Raw genomic sequence first — 27516 nt, forward strand, 5'->3', positions numbered from 1 at the left:
GGGTAAAACACATACAACTTAAAACCCGCAGCATTTGTTTGGCGTAACATTCCTAATACAAACTGGCGCTGTTTAAAATCATATCTGATTTCTTATTCTGCGCAAGGAAATCAGTGAGGATTAGAAAAACAAAACAGATTCAATAACTTAAAAATCTCTTCATGATGTACCTGGAATGTTCCAGTGAATGTTTATTATCAATGTTGAAATATTCTAAAAGGTAGCTGCCTCTTTAAAATCCAATTTATCAGCTACACAGTCGATTTAAAAAAAAAAAAAAACCGTAGAAGCACGTATTTATGTCGGATTATTATGGACTAAGATTCCTCCCTTCGTCTGAAAGAAACCCGCCGTAGACTGGCCCTAGATCCCGACCCATTATACAACCTGTAAATTCCTTCTCTCATTGAAAAGATTCTTTTTATGGGCATAGTTAACAAGTGCCAAGTTTCGAAGTTGCAGCTTTGCTGGTTTGACGTTTTCACAATGCAAGAACAATACGATCTGGAATCTACTCAAACCATTAGCCAGGCAGTCAGCTGATGCTCATTGCACACAAGAGAAAGAAATAAGAGAAATCGAACCTTGTATTTATGTAAAACAGGTATCCACTACCTTTAAAACTAAAATAAACCAACAACAGATGTTCCGGTTAAAGTAATACAAGTGCTGCAGTCCATAGGGTCGCAAAAAGTCGGACACGACTTTGCGACTGAACAACAAATTGTTAAATAACAATACCAAAAAAAAAAAAAAAAAGCTTTGCCCGAACTAGGTTTCGCTCGTTCTTGGAATTTTTCCTGTAAAAGGCTCTTATCCGTTCATAAAACCGGTCCCTCATCACGGAGTCGCTGCCTGAGTTAACTTTTACAAAAGGTCAAAGCGGTGCCTTTCAAGGCTTCCAAATCCTACAGGCTTTCTCCTCCGTTCACAGTAACTCGCTTTCCACCCACAGAACGTTCCAGAGACGAGGGATGGGGACCAAACAAAATTTGGTGGGGGCTGCTAGAAACAGGCTTTCAACTTTCTTTTCCAAACACTTAGACGGAATTTCACCTTCCTCCCCCGGCGGCCCCACATGTTGCTCGCCTGCTCCCAGAGGGCCGCGCGAGGCCTCACTTCACCCGGAACGCGCCCACCTGATTACCCTTCTCTCCCCAGACTCCGCCCTCAGCCCCCCCACCCCCAGCTCGCCTCCTTTAGGAGGTCCATATGGGACGCTTTCCCCTTCCTCCGATCCTCACGCCGCACCAGACAAGCCTCGATTCTCCACCTCCGGTTCTCCCCAACCAAGGCACTCGCCCCCCTCACAGCCTCCTGAAGTGCGGCGAGCGCGCAGCGCGGAGCCGCGGGCCTGCACGGCCCAGGTGCTGTGTCAGCCTGTCTGCCGGCTCCGCGCCGTGTACGGCCTGGAAAGTCACATGGCGCTGGGACCGGCCGGCGCCTCCACACTCCAGCTCTCCTCAGAGCACGATGAGGTTCCCAAGTCCACTCACCTCCACGAAGAGCAACATGTCTTCCTCCGCTCGGCCCAATCGTCCTCGCCGACGCGACTCCAACTGGCTTACAGGCCCGAGCCCCAGTCGCTAGGATAAGGACACTCGCCTGGCCCCTCCACCCGGCAGCGGACCCGGCTCCTCCCCCGCCGTCAGCCGCTGCGCCCTGACCCGCCCTGTCCCACCTCCCTTGAAACAGCAACTGTTTCCGGCTCTAGAGAACAATTGCTTCCGGGAGAAGAGAAAATCCTCGGCGCGCTCAACTTTTGCACTACCTTTTCCAGCCGCGGTTTGGACTGTACTATCATCTGACATGGGGGTAGGGGGGATGGAATCTATCAGAGGAAGGCACCATTCTGTGCCACGGGGGTGTGGAAAAATTTTACGGGCGCATTTTATCCCTGGCCCATTGCAGAGTTACCATAATAATTCCGCAGTTTCTCATAACCCAGGACCTAGATCTGATAAAAAGCCGAGACTGTGCAAAGTGTTCTGAAAAACGCCCGGCCCTACTGAAAAGGCGATGACTCGCAGAAAAAAAAGGAGAGAAGGGGAAAAAAGCAGCAGTAATGGTAAACATATTAACAGCAACTCGTTCACATTAAAGGCCTGGCACTATTCTAACTATTATATGTGAATTAATCTAAACAATTCAACGCAATAATACTGTTATCCCCATTTTACTGTTGAAGGAGCCCTCTAAGGCTTCCCTTGTAGCTCAGTTGGTAAAGAATCTGCCTGCAGTGCACGAGACCTGGGTTCAATCCCTGGGTTGGGAAGATCCCCTGGAGAAGGAAATAGCAACCCACTCCAATATCCTTGCCTGGAACATCTCATGGGCAAGAGGAGCCTGGTGGGCTATAGTCCATGGGGTCGCAGAGAGTCGGGCACGACTGAGCGGCTAACACTTACTTACTGGGAGAGCGGGTTTCCCTAAGACACACATTCAAAGAACTTTGCCCCACGTTCTCTTGAATCAGGTACCCACATCTTTGCTCAGTATGTTATTTGATAATATTAATACTTAGTCTGGATAGCCTCTTCATTGATGTCCTGCCATCAATTCAAATGAAATACAATAAAAACAAATTTTTAAAATTAATCTTTATAATTATGTTAGGTGATCCAAATTCTTTATCGTCTTTAGCCACACTTACTACGATTTATCCGTCCCTTAACAGTCCCACCTCTATATCTTGACTCAGACACTGTCGTTTGAAATAATCATGTCTTGATTTTCAATAAATTTTTTCTATTACATTATTTCAAAAAAATCTTCCTAAATTGAAGGTTTCATTTTCACCAAACTGCTATTATATCCCATGTAATCTCCCTTGTGTGTGTGCGTGCTAAGTCGCTTCAGTTGTGTTGGCCTCTGTGTGACCCTATGGACCGCATCCCACCAGGTTCCTCTGTCCATTGGATTTCCCCAGGCAAGAATATTGGAGTTGGTTGCCATTTCTTCCTCCAGGGCATCTTCCCAACACAAGGACTGAATCCTGGTCTCCTGCATTGCAGGCAGATTCTTTACAGTTTGAGCCACCAGGGAAGTTAAACCAGTTACTTTCCCCCTGAAGTACAAACTCAGCACTCACCTCCAAAGCCATGGCTCAAGGTGTCTTCCCTGTCTGGAATGCCTTCATTTGTCAATCAGCCTTCTCTCTCCATAAGGTTTTCCCAAAGACTCCGTTCCTCACAGATCTCTTCATGTCCCTTGTTTAGCGCTTGAATATTATATTCTAACTTAAATTCTTTTTGCCTTTTTTGTTGTTTTTCAGTTTCTTCACTGGTACCCTAGCATATATTCTTCACAGTCTAGGATATTGGTAGCCACATAGTGGTATCTCAACAAATGCTTGTCAAATTGAAGAGATTTTTTAAAAATTTGTTTTAAAAAGCCTTCATTGCCAGTTGCTGATGAATTCCATGCTGCATAAAAAATATGAGGGAGAGAGAAAGCACAATAATACTAAATTAGTTTAGTTGACCAGCATGTAAGCTGCTTTGTGAATGCCTACTAGGGTAAGCAATGTAAAGGAATCAAGAGGAATTAAGTTATTAAAGGACCTCATAATTTAATAATATTATCAACAAAGTAATTTAATAGATTAATTGATAATGTCAAGGAATATTGGGTAATGATGGATATTTTAATGAAACCTCACATTTCTAAAAACAAATAATTCTCCTTAATTGTGACCCTTTCAGAAAACATTATGAACTCCTTTCAATAAATAGACTAAATTGTGATTTATAGAAAAGGAGGGAGTGATATTTTATGGGGAGGGGGAGGAGGGTATAATCTTAACAATAAAAGAAAGTGTTCCGGACTTAGAGAAGTTTCCACAAGGAAAGGAGTTTTAATATTTATTTATCTTCTTACTTACTTACTTATTTGGTTGCACTTGGTCTTAGTGGAGGCATCTGAACTCTTAGTAGCAGCATGTGGGATCTAGTTCCCTGACCAGGGATCTAACCCGAGCCCCCTGCATTGGGAGCACGGAGTCTCAGCCACTGAACTACCAGGGAAGGAGTTTTAAACTATAATGAATGTCCAAATATTTTAGACAGTTTCCATGGAGGTACTGAAAAAGAGTGCCAAACGTAGGATAAACCTAAATTGCAGGGACTTCCCTGGTGGTCCAGTGGTTAGGAATCCACCGTCCAATGCAGGCGACACAGGTTCCATCCCTGATTGGAAATAGGATCCCACATGGCACAGGGCAACTAAGCCTGTAGGCTGCAACTACTGAAGCCCGTGTGCCCTAGAGCCAGTACTCTGCAGCAAGAGGAGTCTGCATGCTGCACAGAAGAGCTGGCACAGCCAAGAAAGGAGAAAAAGAAACCTAAGGTACAGCATCTGGTTGTGAGAAGTTCAGCAACTAGTGGATAGAAACAAATAACAAAGAGTTGCACTTCAATAAGTACTATCATATAAAGATTACAAGATGATTTGGGACCACAGGAGAGGGATAGCTTAGACAACAGGGTCTTAAAGAGAAGGGAAAATATTTATATATTGCTTGATACTTTTAAAAGACAATTACATTATGATCCCCTGTATTCCTTTCTCCAAGGACTGAAACAAATTATTTAAATTTATAAGTTTTTCAACAAGCACTCATAAAGTATTCATAGTCTCATAGAGTAATTGGTATATATCTACAATTTGTATAAAATCTAAAACCTATAAAATGATATTACATAGTTAGGAACACACCTGCAGTAAAACTATATAAACATAGACTAGACATAAATACATCAGATTTATGCTTGTTATGGCCCTCTGAAAATGGGCAAAGGGGAAGGAAGGAATCTAGAGAGAATAACAAACTTTATCTCTAATGCTTTATTTAAAAAATATCTGAAGCAAATACGACAAAATGTTAATATCTGTTCATTCTAGGTGATAGGCGCATAGCTATTTGCTATATTACTTTCTGTACTTTTTTGTACTTTTTTAAATTAAAAAATAATCTACACAGCCAACAAAACCATCTGTCCTTTAATTGCTCTGGTGTCCAAAATATTTTCACCTCCTCTACAAAGGAGCTGCCCAAAGTGAATTTTTCAGTTAGAAAGCAGCCTCTAAGCATACCCTTCAATTTCTCAGCCAACTATGAAACTTCAAAGCCTTCTTCAGTCAGGCTCCTTGAATAAATGAGCCACTAGGCAGTGCAAAGACTGTAATCTTCATCCAAATACTATCATCCAAGTTACTACAAGTCTAGGAAAAGTTGAGGGGCAGCTGAGGAAGTTGAAATGCGATTATTCCATTACAAGCTTAAACATTCTTAAGCAAAACCTCAGGAAGAGAGAAGAACCAGGAGTTAAAATTGATATACTGGATCTTGAATTCTAACACCTAGATTTTAAGCTCATTTAAGCAAGGCTATATCGTCTATTTCTTTTATAGTTCCTGTTGTCTATTCTTTCCTACCCACCCTCCCCCCTTCACCCACTACCATCACAGCATATAGAATGCCTAATTCTCTGCATACAGTAAGCACTCTTTAAGTATTTGAGTCAATGATAATGTCACAATGGATCTAATATGACATCACCAGAACCGGAACACCATGGGGAAGATCAGGGTACTCCACAATCTCTGGGAGCAAGAAAAGCCTCTTCTAGCTTCCTTGTGGATGGCTTAAAAGCATTTGCCTATATTTTATAAAAAACGAAGAAATAAAAGAAAATCACTCAACTTTCCAAAACATTTATCAAAATGTCAACTGAGAACAACGATGAACATGAAGCAGGAAAAGAAACTTTTGATTTCACCAAAATGTACAAAACTGTCCTAGAAAAATCAGAGGTTCCTAATATTGAGATTCCATTTGCAGTTCAGGATGTCATCGGTAAGATTGAGCAAGCACAGCTCCAGCGAGCCAGAGAGGTAGGTAGTAAATGAAAAGTTTTGGATTGCAACTTTCTTTTTAACCTTTCCATGAGCAGCTACTTTATTTTTTTTTTTTTTTCAAAGACTCACTTTGTTTTCATAATATTTGACTTAGGCAACTTTGATTCCAAGTGACAATTTCCTCTGACTGGATCAGTCAGTACAGTTCAGTTGCTCAGTCGTGTCCAACTCTGCGTCCCCATGAACTGCAGCATGCCAGGCCTACCTGTGCATCACCAACTCCCAGAGTCTACCCAAACTCATGTCCATTGAGTTGGTGATGCCATCCAACCATCACATCCTCTGTCATCCCCTTCTCCTCCTGCCTTCAATCTTTCCCAACATCAGGGTCTTTTCAAATGAGTCAGTTCTTCGAATCAGGTGGCTAAAGTATTGGAGTTTCAGCTTCAGCATTAGTCCTTCCAATGAACACCCAGGATTGATTTCCTTTAGGATGGATTAGTTGGATCTCCTTGCAGGCCAAGGGACTCTCAACAGTCTTCCCAACACGATAGTTCAAAATCATCAATTCTTTAGCGCTCAGCTTTGTTTATAGTCCAACTCTCACATCTATACATAACTACTGGAAAAACCATAGCCTTAACTGGACAGACCTTTGTTGACAAAGTAATGTCTCTGCTTTTTAATATGCTGTCTAGGTTGGTTATAACTTTTTTTCCAAGGAGTAAGCGTCTTTTAATTTAATGGCTGCAATCATCATCTACAGTGATTTTGGAGCCCCAAAAAATAAAGTCTGACACTGTTTCCACTGTTTCCCCATGTAATTGCCATGAAGTGATGGGACCAGATGCCATGATCTTTGTTTCCTAAACGTTGAGCTTTAAGCCAACTTTTTCACTCTCCTCTTTCACTTTCATCAAGAGGCTCTTTAGTTCTTCACTTTCTTCCATAAGAATGGTGTCATCTGCATATCTGAAGTTATTGATATTTGCCTGGCAATCTTGATTCCAGCTTGTGCTTCTTCCAGCCCAGCATTTCTAATGATGAACTCTGCATAGAAGTTAAATAAGCAGGGTGACAACATATAGCCTTGATGTACTCCTTTTCCTATTTGGAACCAGTCTGTTGTTCCATGTCCAGTTCTAACTGTTGCTTCTTGACCTGCATACAGGTTTCTCAGGAGGCAGGTCAAGTGGTCTGGTATTCCCATCTCTTTCAGAATTTCCAACAGTTTATTGTGATCCACAAGGTCAAAGGCTTTGGCATAGTCAGTAAATCAGAAATAGATGTTTTTCTGGAATTCTCTTGCTTTTTTGATGGTCCAGCTGATGTTGGCAATATGATCTCTGGTTCCTCTGCCTTTTCTAAAACCAGCTTGAACATCTGGAAGTTCACGTATTGCTGAAGCCTGGCTTGGAGAATTTGGAGCATTACTTTACTAGCACATGAGATGAGTGCAATTGTGTGGTAGTTTGGGCATTCTTTGGCATTGCCTTTCTTTAGGATTGGAACGAAAACTGACTTTTTCCAGTCCTATGGCCACTGCTGAGTTTTCCAAATTTGCTGACATATTGAGTGCAATACTTTCACAGCATCATCTTTTAGGATTTGAAATAGCTCATCTGGAATTCTATCACATCCACTAGCTTTACTCATAGTGATACTGCCTAAGGCCCACTTGACTTCACATTGTCTGGCTCTAGGTGAGTGATCACATCATTGTGATTATCTGGGTCGTGAAGATCTGACAGAATGTGGTCCACTGGAGAAGGGAATGGCAAACCACTTCAGTATTCTTGCCTTGAGAACGCCATGAACAGTATGAAAAGGCAAAAAGAGGACACTGAAAGATGAACTACCCAGGTCAGTAGGTGCCCAATGTGCTATTGGAGATCAGTGGAGAAATAACTCTGGAAAGAATGAAGGGATGGAGTCAAAGCAAAAACAATACTCAGTTATGGATGGGACTGGTGATAGAAGCAAGGTCCGATGCTGTAAAGAGCAATATTGCATAGGAACCTGAGAATGTTAGGTCCATGAATCAAGGCAAATTGGAAATGGTCAAACAGGAGATAGCAAGAGTGAACGTCAACATTCTAGGAATCAGCGAACTAAAATGGACTGGAATGGGTGAATTTAACTCAGATACCCATTATATATACTACTCTGGCAGGAATCCCTTAGAAGAAATGGAGTAGCCATCATAGTCAACAAAAGAGTCTGAAATGCAGTACTTGGATGCAATCTCAAAAACGACAGAATGATCTCTGTTCGTTTCCAAGGCAAACCATTCAATATCACCGTAATCCAAGACTACACCCCGACCAGTAACGCTGAAGAAGCTGAAGTTGAACAGTTCTATGAAGACCTACAGGACCTTCTAGAACTAACCTCCAAAAAAGATGTCCTTTTCATTACAGGGGACTGGAATGCAAAAGTAGGAAGTCAAGAAACACCTACTTTAGTAACAGGCAAATTTGGCCTTGGAGTACAGAATGAAGCAGGGCAAAGGCTAGTAGAGTTTTGCCAAGAAAACATACTGGTCATAGCAAACACCCTCTTCCAACAACACAAGAGAAGACTCTACACATGGACCTCACCAGATGGTCAACACCGAAATCAGATTGATTATATTCTTTGCAGCCAAAGATGGAGAAGCTCTATACAGTCAGCAAAAACAAGACCGGGAGCTGACTGTGGCTCATATCATGAACTCCTTATTGAAGAAAGTGGAGAAAACCACTAGACCATTCAGGTATGACCTAAATCAAATCCCTTTGGGAAATAGATTTAAGGGACTAGATCTGACAGACAGAGTGCCTGATGAACTATGGACGCAGATTCTTGACATTGTACAGGAGACAGGAAGCAAGACCATCTCCAAGAAAAAGAAATGCAAAAAAGCAAAATGGCCCTCAGAGGAGGCCTTACAAATAGATGTGAAAAGAAAAGAAGCGAAAAGCAAAGGAGAAAAGGAAAGATATACCCATTTGAATGCAGAGTTCCAAAGAATTGCAAGGAGAGATAAGAAAGCCTTCCTCAGCGATCAGTGTAAAGAAATAGAGGAAAACAATAGATTAGGAAAGACTAGAGATCTCTTCAAGAAAATTAGAGATACCAGGGGAACATTTCATGCAAAGATAGGCTCAATAAAAGACAGAAATGGTATGGACCTAACAGAAGCAGAAGATATTAAGAGGTGGCAAGAATACACAGAAAGAAAATGAAGTCACTCAGTTGTGTCTGACTCTTTGTGACCCCATGGACTGTAGCCTACCAGGCTCCTCCGTCCATGGGATTCTCCAGGCAAGAATACTGGAGTGGGTTGCCATTTCCTTCTCCAGGGATTGAACCCAGGTCTCCCGCATCGCAGGCAGACGCTTTAACCTCTCAGCCACCAGGGAAGCCCCCTGTACAAAAAAGATCTTCACAACCCAGATAATCACGATGGTGTGATCACTCACCTAGAGCCAGACTCTGGATAACAAGCTCCAATTCTTTTTTTTTTTTTTTAAACGATTTATTTATTCATTATTTTTGGCTGTGCTAGGTCTTCATTTCTGCTTGCAGGCTCTCTCTCTAGTTGCAGCGAGAGGGGGCTACTCTTCATTTCAGTGCACAGGCTTCTCACTGTGGTGGCCTCTCTTGTTGCAGGCCACAGGCTTTAGGTGCAGGGGCTTCAGTGTTTGCAGCACAGATGTTCAGCAACTATAGCTCAAGGGCACATTAGTTGCAGCTCACGGGCTCTAGAACTCGGGCTCAGTAATTGTGGCACATGGGCTTAGTTGCTTTGCAGCAAGTGGAATCTCCCAGACCAGGGATCAAACCCATGTCCCTTGCATTGGCAAGTGGATTCTTGTCCATTGTATCACCAGGGAAGTCCCCACAAGCTCCAATTCTATATTAATCGCTTTCAATTTCATATCAGAGTTAATCAAGCTTTTTAAGAAATGAATCACATGTGTTATCGGGTGATTGTGATTAAAAAAAATCATTCTATAGCTAATATTGATATCTAATTTTAGTCAATAGCTTTCATTTGTTGTCCACTGAGCTTTTATCAAATAGTTATTTATAAGAAGAAATGTGATTGCCTTCTAGCTCCTTTTCTTTCCCCTGAACACTTCATAGAAGAGGGGTTTATTGGCCAAGAGAAATACAAAGACAGTACATTTTTTCTTACGTGTTTTTCTAGGAGTTTTATACTGTTAGATTTTACATTTAGGTCTATGATCCATTTTGTTTTAATCTTTGTATATCATATCAGATTTGGATCAAAGTTCTTTTTTAAAAACAATTATTCTAGCTCTGTTTGTTGAAAAGACTACTCTTTCTCCATTAAATTGCATTTGCACCTTAATTGAAAGTCAGTTGACCATATATGTGTGAGTTAACAGAGTCTCCAGTCTGTTCTGTTGACTATTTAACTATCTTTATGCCACTACCACAGTGTCTTGATTACTGAAGTTTCATAATTCTTGAAATCATGTAGTTTTAGTTCCTCAACTTTGTAGTTTTTTCGTTGTGCCCAACTTCTCTGACATCTGCCTTTTAACTCTTTATCCTCTTCTTGGGCATTTCTCTCAATACTTAAACATTCGTAACCTAAAAATTGTCTTTGTTCAAACTACTTTCTCCCTTGCTTTTCCATACGAAATTTAGGATCAATCTGTCAAATTCTACTGGGGGAAAAATGCCTACTGGTATTTTGATTGGGAATGTATTGAATTTGTATATCAATTTAGGGAGAATTGAAATCTTAATATTGACTCTTCTGACCCCTGAGCACAGCATATCTCTCCACTTATTTAGGTCTAATTTTCCTCAGTAGTGAATGTTAAGCCAACCTTACGCTTTTGGAATAAACTATTTGCTTTGCGTATAACTTGCTCTTCTTTTCTTTCTAGTTTCTTTAAGGACAAGCTGAGGTCACTGATTTGATAACATTTTTTTAATTTTGTTTTGTTTTTAACTGTGCTGAGTCTTTGTTGCTGTGCCAGGGCTTTCTCTAGTTGCAGTAAGCAGGAGCTACTCTTCATTGCGGTGCATGGGCTTCTCATTGCAGTGGTATCTCTAATTGTGTAGCACAGGTTCTAGTTGCTTTGGCTTGTTAACATTTTTGTTTTGCTAACGTTTTGTTCCATATATTTCCCCCTCTGCAAATGAAAATGCTGTGTTTTCATTTTCATTCAGTTTTATACATGTTATAATTTCATTTTTAGTTTTTTCTTTGACCCATGTGTTATTTAGAAGAGTGTTATTTATTTAGTTTCCAAATATTTGGAGACTTCTTGCTCTTATTTATTTCAAATTCAATTTCACTGGGGTCAGAGGCCTTATTTCTTATGATCTGACACCTAGTGAATTTCGTGAAATTTGTTTTATGGCTCAGAATATGGTCTATATTAGTAAATGTTATGTATGCCATTGAATATAATTTTCATCCTGTTATTGAATATAAATAACAATTACCTCAAATCAGTTGATAGTATTGTTCAAGTCTTCTTGAAGACTTGTTTGTTGTTTTTTCCTCAACTTTATCACTTATTGAAAGAGGGATATAGAAGTGTTTGACTATAACTGTGCAATTTTCTATTTCTTCTGATAGTCTATCAAATTTCCCCCATGTACTTTAAATCTTTATTATTAGGTGACTAAACATTTAGAATTGTTATGTTTTCTCAATGAATTGGCTACTTTACTATTATGGAATGATCCTATTTATCTCTAGTAATATACTTTTCAGGCTTCCCTTGTAGCTCAGTTGGTAAAGAATCTGCCTGCAGGAGACCCAGATTCAATTCCTGGGTTGGGAAGATCCTCTGGAGAAGGAAATGGTAACCCACTCCAGGATTCTTGCCTGGGAAATCCCATGGATGGAGGAGCTTGGTAGGCTACGGTCCTTGGGGGTCTCAAGTGTCAGACATGACTTAGCGACTAAACCACAATATACTTTTCTCTGTAACTTAAAACAAACTTTGTTTGTAACTCAACAAACTTTGTTATATCCACTGTAGCTTTCCTTTGATGAGTATTACCATCCTTTTCCTTTTTCCTTTCTTTCTTTTGGTCACACTGTGAGCATGTTGGATCTTATTTCCCTAACCAGGGATCGAACTCATGTCCCCCTGCAATAGAAGCATGGAGTCTTCTACCTGAACCTCCAAGAAGTCCTCCTTTCCCTTCTTTTATTTTTTTACTTTAAATATATTTGGCTTACTATATTTAAAATAGATTTCTTACATAGACTTTCATGGTGATACAGGTATAGGAATAGGAACAGTATACCTATACCTCATGGTATAGGAATCCACCTGCCAACACAGGGGACATGGGTTCAGTCTATGTCCCAGTAGATGCAATGTGCCTCAAAGCAACTAAGCCCGTGAGCCACAACAACTGAAGCCTGTGCGCCCAGAGCCTGTGCTCTGCAACAAGAGAAGCCACTGCAATGAAAAGCCCCTGTATCATAACTAGAGAGAAGCCCCCACTTGCCACAACTAGAGAAAGCCTGAGAGCAATGAAGACCCAGCATAACCATAAGTAAATAAATAATTAATTTTAAAAATGGGTTTCTTACAAGAAGCATATAACTGAGTTTCTTTTTCATCCAGCCTGACAATTTCTGCCTTTTAATTTGATGTTTAGACCGTTTATATTTAATACAATTATCAATATGGTTAAGTTTAAATTTACCATCTTGCTATTTGTTTTGTTTGTCCCATGTTTTTTGTTTGTTTCCTTTTATTATTTCTGACTTCTTTTAGAGTGAATATATTTTATGATTCCACTTTATTTCCTTTTTTTTTTCCCTTTATTGGTTTACTAGCTATACTTTACTTTTCATTGGTTGCTTTGGGGTTCATAGGGTATATATTTAGGTTATCACCATTTACCTTAAAGTGTATTACACCAATTTTGAGCAGTATATAAACTTTGCAGCAGTATTCTCCTTTTTTCCTCTCCTGGCCTATGTGATCTTTATATCATACTTCTACATGTATTATAAACTTAATGTCTATTACTTTCCAATTATTTTTGTTTGAAACAAGCAGTTAACCTATTTTGAAATTTTTATCCTGATAAAATATACGTAACAAAATTTGTGATTTTATCTATTTTTAATTGTACAATTCATTGGCATTAAATACATTTATAGTGTTATGTAACCATAAAATGAACCCTGAATATTCATTGGAAGGACTGATGCTGAAGCTAAAGCACCAATACTCTAGCCACCTGATGTGAAGAGCCAACTTATCGGAAAATACCCTGATGCAAGAGGAGAAAGGGGCGACAGAGGATGAGATGGTTGGGTGGCATCATTAGCTCAATGGACATGAGTTTGAGCAAATTCCAGGAGATAGTGAAGGACAAGAAATCCTGGCGTGATGTTTCATCACCCCAAACAGAAACTCTGACCCATTAAACAATAACTATCCATCCTCCTTTTCCCCTAAACCCTAGCAAAAACCATTTTTCTTTCTGTCTCTATGAATTTGCCTACTCTAGACACCTTATGTAAGTGAAATCATAAAGTATTTGTCCTTTTGTGCCTGATTTATTTCGTTTAGTGTGTCTTCAGAGTTCATCTCTGTTGTAGCATTTGTTAGAATTTTTTCTTTTTAAAGCTAAATAATATTCCATTGTATGTATATATCATATTTTAGGCACATGAGTTGCTTCCACCTCCCTGCCATTGTGAATAATGTTGCTATGAACAAAGAAGTGCAAATATCTGTTTAAGTGTCTGCTGTCAATTCTTTGTATACTCAGGAGTAGAACTGCTGCATCATATGGTAATTTTATTTTTCATTTATTGAGGAACTGTAGCGCCAGCTAACTGATGAAAATTAAACCAAGAAACTCATTCTCTGACTTGCTGAATTGCAGTACAAGTTGAGCTCCCAGTGTCACTGGGTGGCTGATGTTACAGTGAGAACATTGAAAAGGACTGGGATCCTGAAAACTGGAATGGGGATGTATGCAAAGACTTTGTTACAGCTTGGAATATTGAAAGCTCTAAGTAATGATGAGTTTCCTTTGCCAGAGAAGCTGCCTCTTTACCCAACACCAATGAGAATGGCTGCTCCACACCTGTCTCAGAGGATTAACCCTGTATTGTCTGAGGAAACTACAATGACCTTTCCTGAGGCAGTTGTACCAAGCAAGATAATGCTGCTCCCTCAGAAACCACTCCCACAACATCTCTTTGTTTCTAGACCTGTGAAGTGAAAGTGAAGTCGTGTCCGACTCTTTGCGACCCCATGGACTGTAGCCTACCAGGCTTCTCTGTCCATGGAATTCTCCAGGCAAGAGTACTGGAGTGGGTTACCATTTCCCTTCTCCAGGGGATCTTCCCGACCCAGGGATCGAACCCGGGTCTCCCGCATTGGAGGCAGACACTTTAACCTCTGAGCCACCAGGGAACTAGATTAAAATCCAGTAAGCCACTGAAGACAAGCTATAAAGTGTGACCCATGAGGAAGTGCACTACACTCCAAAAGACCTACTTGAATTTTCTAATTTTTACAGATGGAAGTCCAGGGAATATGTATGGGAATGGATGTTGAAGGTGTGGGTGTGGGATAGTGACAGAAGAAACATAAAGTTGGAGCTTCCCTGGTGGTTTTGGAGAAGGAAATGGCAACCCACTCCAGCATTCTTGCCTGGAGAATCCCATGGAAAAAGGAGCCCGGCAGGCCATGGTCCATGGGGTCTCAGAGAGGTGGACACGACTGAGTGACTAAGCACGCACACGCACACACTGGTAGTTTAGTGATAAAGAATACGCCTGCCGATGTAGGAGACACCAGTTCGATCCCTGGACCAAGAAGATCCCACATACTGCAAGTGACTGAGCCTGAGAGCCACAATTATTGAGCCTGTGCTCTAGAGCTGGGGAACTGCAACTACTGAGCCCTCAGCCGCAACTATTGAAGCCTGAGTACCCTAGAGCCTGTCTCAGCAACAAGAGAAGAGAAGCCTGAACAATGCAACTAGAGAGTAGTCCCCTCTTGCCACAACTAGAGAGAAGTCCTTAGAGCAACGAAGACACAGCACAGTCAATAAATAAATTTTTTAAAACTGTATTAAAAAACATAAAGTTGGATCAGGCTAACTGATGTAGACTCACTAAAGCAAGATTTAGTATTTAACGTTGCAGCTTGGTGAGTTAGAAAAGGCTCTAACAGTTTGTTTGGTTGGTTCGCTGAAACATGGACCAAAAAGCTACTCACACACAGTGAATAAGTTAGACATGCCAGACTTGTCTTGGTTTAATGTAGGGAATAATTAGAAGGATTAGCGAGACTGGAATGTTAAGGTGGATTTAAGATCTATTCAGCCACCCTGGGAGAATCCAGAAGACACATCTTTCATCACAACTGTGAGAAATAACTTTATAAGAGGAGCCTTGGCATACTTGGAGAACTCTGTGATCACTCTTTTCTGTAGGCCGGACCTTATAGTGGAATTGGAAAATCTAAAAACATTGGGAGTAATTGGATCCTGAGGTAGCAAGGGCCAAGTGGGGGCATACAACCACCAAAGGCCGAGTGGGCATGGTTACATAATGCACAGCAGAGTCCAGTCAGACACCAGTCAGAATAGTATGACTTATGAAGAGCTATGGCATTGGCTAGTTGATTGTAGTATTTCTACCAAAAGTAAAGTTGGGCTTCCCTGGTGACTCAGCTGGTAGAGAATCTACCTGCAATTTGAGAGACCTGGGCTGGATCCCTGGGTTGGGAAGATCCCCTGGAGAAGGGAACGGTTACCCACTCCAATATTCTGGCCTGGAGAATTCCATGGACTGTATGGTTGTAAAGAGTTGGATACAACCCAGTGACTTTCACTTACTAAACTCTTACTTGATCTGCATAAGTGGAAAATTTCTAGGTCAAGTGAACCAAAGTCTAATCTGAATCATAACAACAGAGAGTCATGGCTCCTCAATCAATTCTCAGACTTAAGGCAGTTTACAGACCCAGAACCCCCTGAATGAAGGAGCAGATGGGTTCCTTTGAGGAAGGACACAGTCAGAAATTCATGCTATTAATTCTTCTCCAAGTCTTCTTCAAAGAGACCTGGCCTTTTACTAGGATGACTGTGTATTGGAGAATAGGAAATAATGAAACCTTCTGGGGACTCGTGGATACTGGCTCTGAACTGATGCTAATTCTAGGAGATCAAGAATATCATTGTGATCTACCAGTCAGAGTGTAGGCACTTATGGAAGTCATGTGATCAGTAGAGTTTTAGTTCAGGTCTATGTCACAGTGGGCTCAGTGGGTCCCTGAAGCCATCCTGTGGCTATTTTGCCAGTTCTGGAATACATAAAAGGAAAAGACATACTCAGCAACTGGCAGAATCCCCACATTGGTTCTCTGACTGTGGAGTGAGGGTTATCACAGTGGGAAAGGCCAGGTGGACGTCATTAGAACTGCCTTTACCTAGGAAGGTAGTAAACTGAAACTGCATTTCTAGAGGAATGGCAGAAATAAATGCCATCATCAGGGAAAGATGCAGGAGTGGTGATTCCCACATCTTCATTCAACTTGCCTGTCTGGCCTGTGCAAAAGACAGATGGACCTTCAAGAATGACAGTGGATCACTGTAAAATTAACCAGGTGGTGACCTCAATTGAACATCTGGAAGTTCACAGTTCACGTATTGCTGAAGCCTGGCTTGAAGAATTTTGAGCATTACTTTACCAGCGTGTGAGATGAGTGCAATTGTGCAGTAGTTTGAGCATTCTTTAGCATTGTCTTTCTTTGGGATTGGAATGAAAACTGACCTTTTCCAGTCCTGTGGCTCTGCTGAGTTTTCCAAATTTGCTGACATATTGAGTGCAGCACTTTCACAGCATCATCTTTCAGGATTTGAAATAGCTCAAATGGAATTCCATCGCCTTCACTAGCTTTGTTCGTAGTGATGCTTCCTAAGGCCCACTGTTCAAGCTGGTTTTAGAAAAGGCAGAGATCAAATTGCCAACATTCGCTGGATCATTAAAAACCAAGAGAGTTCCAGAAAAACATCTATTTCTGCTTTATTGACTATACCAAAGCCTTTGACTGTGTGGATCACCATAAACTGTAGAAAATTCTGAGAGAGATGGGAATACCAGACCACCTGACCTGCCTCTTGAGAAACCTGTATGCAGGTCAAGAAGCAACAGTTAGAACTGAACATGGAAAAACAGACTGGTTCCAAATAGGAAAAGGACTATGTCAAGGCTGTATATTGTCATCCTGCTTATTTAACTTCTATGCAGAGTACATCATGAGAAACGCTGGGCTGGGAGAAGCACAAGCTGAAATCAAGATTTCTGGGAGAAATATCAATAACCTCAGATATGCAGATGACACCACCCTTATGGCAGAAAGTTAAGAAGAACTAAAGAACCTCTTGATGAAAGTGAAAGAGGAGAGTGAAAAAGTTGGCTTAAACTCAACATTCAGAAAACTAAGATTATGGCATCTGGTCCCATCATGTCATGGCAAATAGATGGGGAAACAGTGGAATCAGTGGCTGACTTTATTTTGGGGGGCTCCAAAATCACTCCAGATGGTGATTGCAGCCATGAAATTAAAAGACGCTTACTTCTTGGAAGGAAAGTTATGACCAACATAGACAGCATATTAAAAAGCAGAGATATTACTTTGCCAACAAAGGTCCATCTAGTCAAGGCTATGGTTTTTCCAGTGGTCATGTATGGATGTGAGAGTTGGACTATAAAGAAAGCTGAGCACCAAAGAATTGATGTGTTTGAACTGTGGTGTTGGAGAAGACTCTTGAGAGTCCCTGGAACTGCAAGGAGATCCAACCAGTCCATCCTAAAGGAAATCAGTCTTGAGTGTTCATTGGAAGAACTGATGTTAGCTGAAACTCCAATACTTTGGCCACCTGATTCAAAGAGCTGACTCATTTGAAAAGACCCTGATGCTGGGAAAGATTGAGAGCAGGAGGAGAAGGGGATGACAGAGGATGAGATGGTTGGATGATATCACCAAATCAATGGACATGGGCTTGGGTGGACTCCAGGAGTTGGTGATGGACAAGGAGGCCTGGCATGCTGTGGTTCATGAGGTTGCAAAGAATCAGACACGACTGAGTGACTGAACTGAACTGACCTCAATTGCAGCTGATGTACCAGATGTGGTTTCATTGCTTAAGCAAATTATCATACCTTCTGGTAGCTGGTATGCATCTACTGATTCGGCATGTGGCTTTTCGCCATACCTATCAATGTGAACCACCAGAATCAGTTTTCTTTCAGTTGGCAAGTTGAGCAAGACACTTTTACTGGTCTGCCTCAGGGACATATCAATTCTTCACGCTTAGTTGCTCAGTCATGTCCAACTCTTTGTGACCCTTTGGAACACAGCCCTCCAGGCTCCTCTGTCCGTGGGATTTTTCAGGCAAGATTACTGGAGTGGGTTGTTTCCTTCTCCATCAACTCTCCAATTTGGTAGAATTCACCAGTGAAGCCATCTGGTCTATGGCTTTTCTTTATCGTGAGGTTTTTTATTACTGTTTTGTTCTCTATCCTAATTATGGATCTATTCATATTTTATGTTTCTTTGTTATTCAGTTTTCATATGTTTTGTGTTTTCAGGAATTTTTCTATTTCATCTAAGTTACCAATTTGGTGGTATATGGTTGTTCACTTTTTTTAGAAAAAAATTTTACTTGAAGTATAGTTGATGTATAATATTTTATAAGTTATGCGTGTACAATATAGTGATTCACAGTTATTTTTCACCAACCCACCCATCACCCATTCACTCATCCATCCATCTACCCACCCACCAATTCATTCATCCACCCACCTATCCACCCAGCTATTCTGTGATTCACAATTTTTAAAGGGACTCCATTTATCGTTATTATAAAATATTGACTATATTCCCTGTGTTACACAATATATCCTTGTAACTTATTTCATACCTAATAGTTTGTACCTTTTAATCCCCTACTCCTATATTGCCCCATGGCCATTTCCCTCTCCCCACAGGTAACCACTACTTTGTTCTTTATATCTGGGAATCTGCTTCTATTTTGTTATATTCACTAGTTTGTTGCATTTTTTAGATTTCACATTTAAGTAATATCATACAGTATTTGTCTTTCTCTGTCTGACTTATTTCACTTTGAAAAGATCCAAGTCCATTCATGTCCCTGCACGTGGCAAGTTTTCATTCCTTTTTATGACTAAGTAGTATTCCATGGTTTATGTGTGTGTACTTCTTCGTTTTTTTAATTAATTGTTTACTTTTGGCAGTGCTGGGCCTTTGCTGATGTGCATGGCTTTCTCTAGTTGTAATAAGCATGGGCGGACTACTCTTCCTTGCAGTGTACAGGCTTCTCATTGCGGTGGCTTCTCTTGCGGAGCAGAGGCTCTAGGTGCACGGGCTTCAGTAGTGGTAGCCGTGCTGGCTTAAGTTGCCTGGGGCTCGTGAAGTCTTCTCAGACCAGGGATAGAACCCTTATCCTCTGCACTGGCAGGTAGATTCTTATCAACTGTACCACCAGGGAAGTCCTGTACATCTTCTCTATCCATTCATCTGTGATGGACCCTAAGACTGTATCAATATCTTGGCTCTTGTCAATAATGCTGCTATGAACCTTGGGGTGCAGATATCTTTTCAAATTTGTGTTTTTGTTAATCCTGTTTATTTCTATAGAATCAGCAGTAAAGTTCCCACATTGATTTCTGAATTAGTAATTTGAGTAATCTCTTTTTTCTTTGTCAATCTAATTAAAAGTTTGTCAATTATGTTGATTTGGACAGAAGAGTCAACTGTTTGTTTCATTGATTTTCTATACTCTTTATTTATGTCTGCTCTAATTTTTCTGATCTCTCCTTCTGCTAACTGGGTTTAATTTTTCTTTTTCTAGTTCCTTCAAGGCATAAAGTTAGGTTGTTGACTTGAGACCTTCCTTTTTTCATGTTTATCCCTATAAATTTCCCTCTTAGCGCTGCTTTTGTTACATCCCATAAGTTTTTGTATGTTGTGATTTCATTTTCCTCTCCAAGTATTTTATAATTTCCTTTGTAATTCTTCTTTGACTCCCTTGTTGTTTAAGAATATGTTTCCACATATTTGTGAATTTTCTAGTTTTCCTTCTGTAGTTGATTTATAACAATCTCATTGTGGTTGGAAAAGATACTTTGTGTAATATATACTTAAATATATTGAGTACTTCCCTGGTGGCACAGCAGATAAGAATCCACCTGCCAATACAGGGAACATGGTTTCAATCTCTGGTCCAGGAAGATTCCACATGGTGTGGAGCAACTAAGCCAGTGTGCCACAACTACTTAGGCTGTGTGCCACAACTGCTGAAGCCCACACGCCCTAGAGCCTGTGCCCCAAAACAAGAGAAGCCACCACAATGAAAAGCTTACACACCACAACGAAGAATCGCCCTGGCTCTCCACAATCAGAGAAAGCCTGTGCAAAGCAATGAAGACCCAGCAGAGCCAAACACAAGTAATAAATATATTGAGCTTTTGTTGCTTAGCCTGGAAATTGTCTGTCCTGGAGAAGGTACCAGGACAATTTTTTCTATTGAGAAAATCATATATTGTTTTCTTTTTTTTTAATACTCTTGTTTGATGAAGTATTCTATATACATCTAGATGATTTATTGGTTGTTCAAGTCCTCTATTTCCTAACTTATTTTCTATCTAGTTGTTCTATCCATTGCCAAAGTGAAATCTTGCCTTATTTTTGTAGAACTATCTGTTTCTCCCTTCAAATCTGTTAATTTTTGCTTCTTATATTTTGAGGATCTGTTATTAGGTGCATACATGTTTATAATTGTTATAGCTTCTTGCTCTATTGAAATTTTCATTATAGCCTCTTGTAATTTTTTTTAAACTTTTTTACTTTGTATTGGGGTATAACCAATTAAAAATGTTGTGATAGTTTCAGCTAAACACCAAAGGGACTCAGCCATAAATATGCACATATCCATTCTCCCCCATCTTGTCATCTTTTTTTAAAATTTAAAGTCTATTTTGTCTGATATTAATACAACTACCGGACTAGAAGCTACACAGGCCTCTCCTTTCCAAGCTATACAGAATCAACTCCTCTGGATTGAAACTCTCACTTGACAGCACCGGCTTTGGTTCAGATATAACTTCATAATTTTGCTATTATCGTTTTTCAATTTCCAAAGAATTAACCTCTTTTGCAGCAGCCCAGCTAGTTGTAGTAATCAGGTCCTTTTCCTCACTCCTACTCCAGCATGCTTTCCCCTGCTTCAGAGTCAAGAATTCACACCCTTGTGAATATCCATCATTAGCCCTGCAATAAAACTGTTTATTTTTCAAAAAAAAAAAAAAATACAACTACCCACATTTTGGTTATTCAATTCAGTTGCTCAGTCATGTCCGACTCTTTGCAACTGCATGAACTGCAGCACACCAGGCCTCCCTGTCCATCACCAACTCCTGGAGTCCACGCAAACCCATGTCCATTGTGTCAGTGATGCCATCCAACCATCTCATCCTCTGTTGTCCCCTTCTCCTGCCTTCAGTCTTTCCTAGCATCAGGTATCTTTTTCTATCCTTTCATGTTCAATCTCTTTGGGTCTTTAGATCTATAGTGAGTCTCTTATAGAAGGCATGGATCATCAGCTTTTTAAAATTTATTCTGTCAATCCCTAACTTTTGATAAGATGGTTTAATCCACTTACATTTAAAGTAATTACTGATAAGGAGGGCTTAGCTTTGGCTGTTTTCTATTTGTATTAAAACTTTTCCCCCTTCATTCCTTTCATTGTTGTCATCTTTTATTTTATAAATTTTTTTTAGTGAAATGCTTTAATTCCCTTCTCATTTCCTTTTGAGTATATCCTATACTTATTTTCTTTGTGTTTATCTTGGGAATTGCACATAGCATTATAAAGTTATCACTCTTAAATTGAATTTATACCAGTCAAACTTTAATAGCATACAACTCTGCCCCTCTAACTTCCCTGGTGGCTCAGACAGTAAAGCATCTGCCTACAATGTGGGAGGCCTGGGTTTGATCCCTGGGTTGGGAAGATCCCCTGGAGAAAGAAATGGCAGCCCACTCCAGTACCCTTGCCTGGAAAATCTCATGGACAGAGGAGCCTGGTAGGCTACAGTCAATGGGGTCACAAAGAGCTGGACATGACTAAGCAACTTTCATTTTATTTCACTTCATTTCAGATAATAATAAATAATAAACCAAAATTACATCAATACTAGCTTTTGTAATTTCCCATGTATTTGCTTATATCAAAGATTTTTCTTTCTTCATGCAGTTTTGATTACTTTGGTTTCAACCTGAAGTACTCCCTTTAGCATACCTCATAAAACAGTTCTAGTGGTAATGTACTTCCTCAGCTTTTATCCGATAATGTCTTAATTTCTTCCCCATGGTTTCTGTAATTTTTTTCCTTTCGACTGGGACATGCTTTCCTATTTATTTATATGCTTTATGATATTTTTTATTGAAAACTGGATATCTGAATCTTATACTGTGATCAGTCTAGAAATAAATTCTCTTTCTCTCCTAGGGTTGTTGCTTGTTTTTAGAGTTATATGGTATTTACTATGTGCCAGGGATCAGCCTGAGGTATAATTTTTAGGTCCTTGCAAGTCTTTTCTGAACCTGCATCTTTTTATGGGCATGCTTGGTGACTTGCTGCTGAAGCTGAAACTCCAATACTTTGGCCACCTGATGCGAAGAACTGACTCATTGGAAAAGACCCTGATGCTGGGAAAGATTGAAGGCAGGAGGGGAAGGGGACAACAGAAGATAAGATGGTTGGATGCCATAATCAACTCAATGGACATATCAGGGAAGCCTGACATGCTTCAGTCCATGGGGTTGCAAAGAGTCAGACACGAATGAGTGACTGAACTGAACCTGGTGACCTTCTAAGTTCCCTTGAAAATACAATTGAATTCAATTTCCTAATCTTTAAGTGTCTGGCTTCCAAAAGGAGAAAAAGGAAAAGAGAGGGAAAAAACCTGAAATTGCCTCTAAATCCCCTGAAAGCTGCTTCCACTCGGCGGAGGTTACAACAATCATAGTTGGCCTTTGTGTCTACACCTCTGTGATTTGAAATAGCAATTCACAATCATAACAGATCTCTCATATTTGGAGGATAAGGTTCTTATTGCCCTCTCTGGCTCTTCTAAGCTGCTCTAGGAACACTTCTGTCACAGATGTGGAGGGTAAAAAATGAGTAGTTGCTATCATGTCTTACAAATACCTGAGAAAAGAAAAGAAGCTAAACAAGGAGGAAAGGAAAGATATATCCATTTGAATGCAAACTTCCAAAGAATACCAAGGAGAGATAAGAAAGCCTTCCTCAGTGATCAATGCAAAGAAATAGAGGAAAACAATAGAATAGGAGAGACTAGAGATCTCATCAAGAAAATTAGACATACCATGGGAACATTTCATGCAAAGATAGGTTCAATAAAGGACAGAAATGGTATGGACCTGACAGAAGCAGAAGATATTAAGAAGAGGTGGCAGGAATACATAGAAGAACTGTACAAAGAAGATTTTCATGACCCAGATAACCACAATGGTATGATCACCCACCTAGAGCCAGACATCCTGGAATATGAAGTCAAGTGGGCCTTAGGAAGCATCACTATGAACAAAGCTAGTGGAGGTGAGGGAATTCCATTTGAGCTATTTCAAATCCTAAAAGATGATGCTGTGAAAGTGCTGCACTCAATACACCAGCAAATTTGGAAAACTCAGCAGTGGCCACAGGACTGGAAAAGGTCTGTCTTCATTCCAATCCCAAAGAAAGGAAATGCGAAAGAATGTTCAAACTACCACACAATTGCACTCATCTCACATGTTAGCAAGGTAATGCTCAAAATTCTGCAAGCCAGGCTTTAACAGTACATGAACCGTGAACTTCCAGATGTTCAAGCTGGATTTAGAAAAGGCAGAGGAACCAGAGATCAAATTGCCAACATCTGCTGGATCACTGAAAAAGCAAGAGAGTTCCAGAAAAACATCTATTTCTGCTTTATTGACTATGCCAAAGCCTTTGACTGTGTGGATCATAATAAACTGGAAAATTCTGAAAGAGATGGGAATGCTAGACCACCTTACCTGCCTCTTGAGAAACTTAATGCAGGTCAGGAAGCAACAGTTAGAACTGGGCATGGAACAACAGACTGGTTCCAAATTGAGAAAGCAGTACATCAAGGCCGAATAGTGTCACCCTGCTTATTTAACTTATATGCAGAGTATATCATGCGAAATGCCAGGCTGGATGAACTGGAATCAAGACTGCTGGGAGAAATATTAACAACCTCATATATGCAGATGACACCAACCCTTATGGCAAAAAATGAAGAGGAACTAAAGAGCCACTTGATGAAAGTGAAAGAGGAGAGTGAAAAAGTTAGCTTAAAACTCAGCATTCAGAAAACTAAGATCATGGCATTTAGTCCCATCACTTCATGGCAAATAGATAGGGAAACAGTGGAAACAGTGATAGACTTTATTTTTGGAGGCTCCAAAATCACTGCAGATGGTGATTGCAGCCATGAAATTAAAAGACGCTTGCTCCTTGGAAGAAAAGTTATGACCAATCTAGACAGCATATTAAAAAGCAGAGACATTACTTTGCCAACAAAGGTCCCTCTAGTCAAAGCTATGATTTCTCCAGTAGTCATGTATGGATGTGAGAGTTGCACTATAAAGAAAGCTGAGTGCAGATGAATTGATGCTTTTGAACTGTGGTGTTGGAGAAGACTCTTGAGAGTCCCTTGGACTGCAAGGAGATCCAACTAGTCCATTCTAAAGAAAATTAGTCCTGAATATTCACTGGAAGGACTGACTGATGCTGAAACTGAAACTCCAATACTTTGGTAACCTGATACAAAGAACTGACTCATTGGAAAAGACTGGGAAAGGTTGAAGGCAGGAGGAGAAGGGGACAACAGACAATGAGATGGAAGGGTGGCATCACTGACTTGGTGGACATGAGTTTGAGCAAACTCTTGGAGTTGGTGAAGGACAAGGAAGACTGGAGTGCTGCAGGCATTGGAGTTGCAAAGAGCCTGACATGACGGAGTGACTGAACTATTATGCTGCTGCTGCTGCTAAGTTACTTCAGTCGTGCCCGACTCTGTGCGACGCCATAGATGGCAGCCCACCAAGCTCCCCCATCCCTGCGATTCTCCAGGTAAGAACACTGGAGTGGGTTGCCGTTTCCTTCTCCAAAGCATGAAAGTGAAAAGTGAAAGTGAAGTCGCTTAGTCGTATCCGACTCTTAGCGACTCCATGGACTGCAGCCTACCCGGCTCCTCCATCCATGGGATTTTCCAGGCAAGAGTACTGGAGTGGGGTGCCATTGCCTTCTCCAGAACTATTATGCTAAAAGCTTCAGTTGAATGAAATTGGTAGCACTAGTGGTAAAGAACCTGCCTGCCAATGCAGGTAGATGTAAGAGATGTGGGTTTGATCCCTGGGTTGGGAAAATCCCCTGAAGGAGGGCATGGCAACCCACTCTAGTATTCTTGCCTAGAGAATCCCGTGGACAGAGGAGCCTGGTGAGCTACAGTCCATAGGGTCACAAAGAGTCGGACACTAGTGAAGCAACTTAGCACACACTCACCAAGAATTTCCTGGTCAAGATTTCCTTTGAAATATGGAAGCCATTGAATAGACGCCAGAATTTCAAGACAGTTAAATCAGATAGATTCTGCCAAAACAGCTTTGTCTGGTTGGACCAATCGATTCCTCATGCTTTCTGCTCGGCCATTTCCCTGGTATCACCCCTCCTGCCTGAATGTTTTTTTGAACTTTTTTTAAAGACCAGTGCTGGGTCTTGCTGCACACAGGCTTTGTCAAGTTGCTGCCAGCAGGGTCTGCTCTTTGTGACATGTGGGCTTCTCATTGCAATGGTTTTTCTTGTTGCAGAGCACAGGCTCTAGGTGCACGGCCTGCCGTTGCTGCAGCACGTGGGCTCAGTAGTTGCATTGTGCAGGCTCTAGGGGGAAGACTCAGTAGTTGTAGAGCAGGGGCTTAGTTGCTCTGCAACATGTGAAGTCTTCCCAGGCCAGGGATTGAACGTGTGTTCCCTGTATTGACAGGCAGAATCTTACCCGCTGTACCACCAGGGAAGTCCTTTGTCTGATATTTTTCAATCAGTTATCAGATATTATAAATTTTATCTTGTTAAGTGTTGGGTATTTTTTTCTAATCCTATAAATATTCTGAACTTTGAGACCTTAGTTAAGTTATGCAGAAGTATTAATAGTTTGAGCTTTTTTGATCTTCCTTTTGTGCATTCTTATGGGAGAAAAAGAAAGAGCAGCATTTTGTTGTTGTCTGTCACTCAGTCCTGTCTGACTCTTTGGAAACCCACGGACTGCAGCATGCCAGGCTTCCCTGTCCTTCACTATCTCCCAGAGCTTGCTCAAACTTATGTCCAGTGGGTTGATGATGCCATCCAACCATCTCATCCTCTGTCACCCCCTTCTCCTCCTGCCTTCAATCTTTCCCAGCATCAGGGTCTTTTCCAATCAGTTGGCTCTTCGCATCAAGTGACCAAAGTATTGGAGCTTCAGCTTTTGCAACAGTCTTTCCAATGAATATTCAGAGCTGATTACCTTTAGGACTGACTGGTTTGATCTTGCTGTCCAAGATCCTCAAGAGTCTTTTCCACACATGCCTCTGACCATTCCTCAGGTTTCTTTCCTTCAGCCTCCGCATTACATTCCAGCACCTCTGGAGCTCTGTGTTTCTCAGGTAAGAATACTGTAGTGGGTTGTCATTTCCTTCTCCAGGGGATCTTCCCAACCCAGGGATGGAACCTGCCTCTCTTTCATTGGCAGGCAGATTCTTAACTACTGAGCCATCTGGGAAGCCTGCAACAACATTTACTTTCTCACAATTTAAAGGTCAGAAATTCTAGAGGTCTGAAATCTGCAAATCACTGGACTGGTTGTCAGCAGGGCTACACTTCTTCTAGACTCTGTCTGAGAATCCATGCCTTGTGTCTTGCAGTTTCTTTTAGCTGCTGGCATTCCTTGGCTGTGGCCACAACACTCCAGTCTCCAGCTTTAAATCTCTTTCTGCTCCATCCTCACATTGAACCTTCTCCTAGGTGTCTAAATATTGCCCCTTCTGCCTCCATTTTATAAGGACACATGTGATTGCAATAGGGTTCTCCTAGATAATCCAGGATAATCTCTCCACTCCAAGATCATAAATTTAATCACACCTGCAAGACCCTTTTTCCATATAAAGTAACATTTACACATTCCAGAAAGGGAGTAAGACACTGTGGGGCCCTCCCTGGTACAAATCCTTTCCATGTCCCCAGTTTCTTATTTATAGGAAAAAAGGCTTCAGCCTCCTTGACCTTCCCTGTGTTCCAAAGGGCAGATTCAAATAGTTGCTAATCAGAGAAGGGAGGGAATTTAGAAACAAAGGGGGAGCAGTCTAGGCACAACAGTGTGGCCTGGGGGCAGGTCAGGTTCCTCCTCAAGAAATATTCATAACAATCCTTCTGCAGGTAGAGAGGCCTCTGTTCAGATGGAGGGTGGTAACTTAAGGCTGAGCACAAGATTCCTAGAGTACTGCCCTGTTACCACACCACCAAACAATCAGAAGAAAGTCACACACA

General features: G+C 40.9%; 2 protein-coding genes across 5 annotated transcripts in view; one reads left to right on the forward strand and one right to left on the reverse strand.

Moving 5' to 3' along the window:
* LARP4 (La ribonucleoprotein 4) overlaps positions 1 to 1784 on the reverse strand; it is a 65469-nt gene extending 63685 nt beyond the window's left edge. Inside the window, exon 1 of one of the 4 annotated variants that reach the window (XM_069584356.1) lies at positions 1497 to 1784. In XM_069584356.1, coding sequence (XP_069440457.1) covers positions 1497 to 1514 — 18 coding nt within the window. In that variant the 5' untranslated portion in view covers positions 1515 to 1784. Of the gene's footprint in view, positions 1 to 1194; positions 1466 to 1496 lie in introns of those variants that run through there. The other 3 variants (XM_069584357.1, XM_069584358.1, XM_069584359.1) reach the window with 3 other exon arrangements.
* Positions 1785 to 5599: 3815 nt separating this feature from the next.
* FAM186A (family with sequence similarity 186 member A) overlaps positions 5600 to 27516 on the forward strand; it is a 140214-nt gene continuing 118297 nt past the window's right edge. The window contains exon 1 of the mRNA XM_069581952.1: positions 5600 to 5895. Coding sequence (XP_069438053.1) covers positions 5725 to 5895 — 171 coding nt within the window. The 5' untranslated portion in view covers positions 5600 to 5724. The remainder of the gene's footprint in view (positions 5896 to 27516) is intronic.

This window comes from Ovis canadensis, chromosome 3 (assembly GCF_042477335.2).
Source record: "Ovis canadensis isolate MfBH-ARS-UI-01 breed Bighorn chromosome 3, ARS-UI_OviCan_v2, whole genome shotgun sequence".
NCBI lineage: Eukaryota > Metazoa > Chordata > Mammalia > Artiodactyla > Bovidae > Ovis > Ovis canadensis.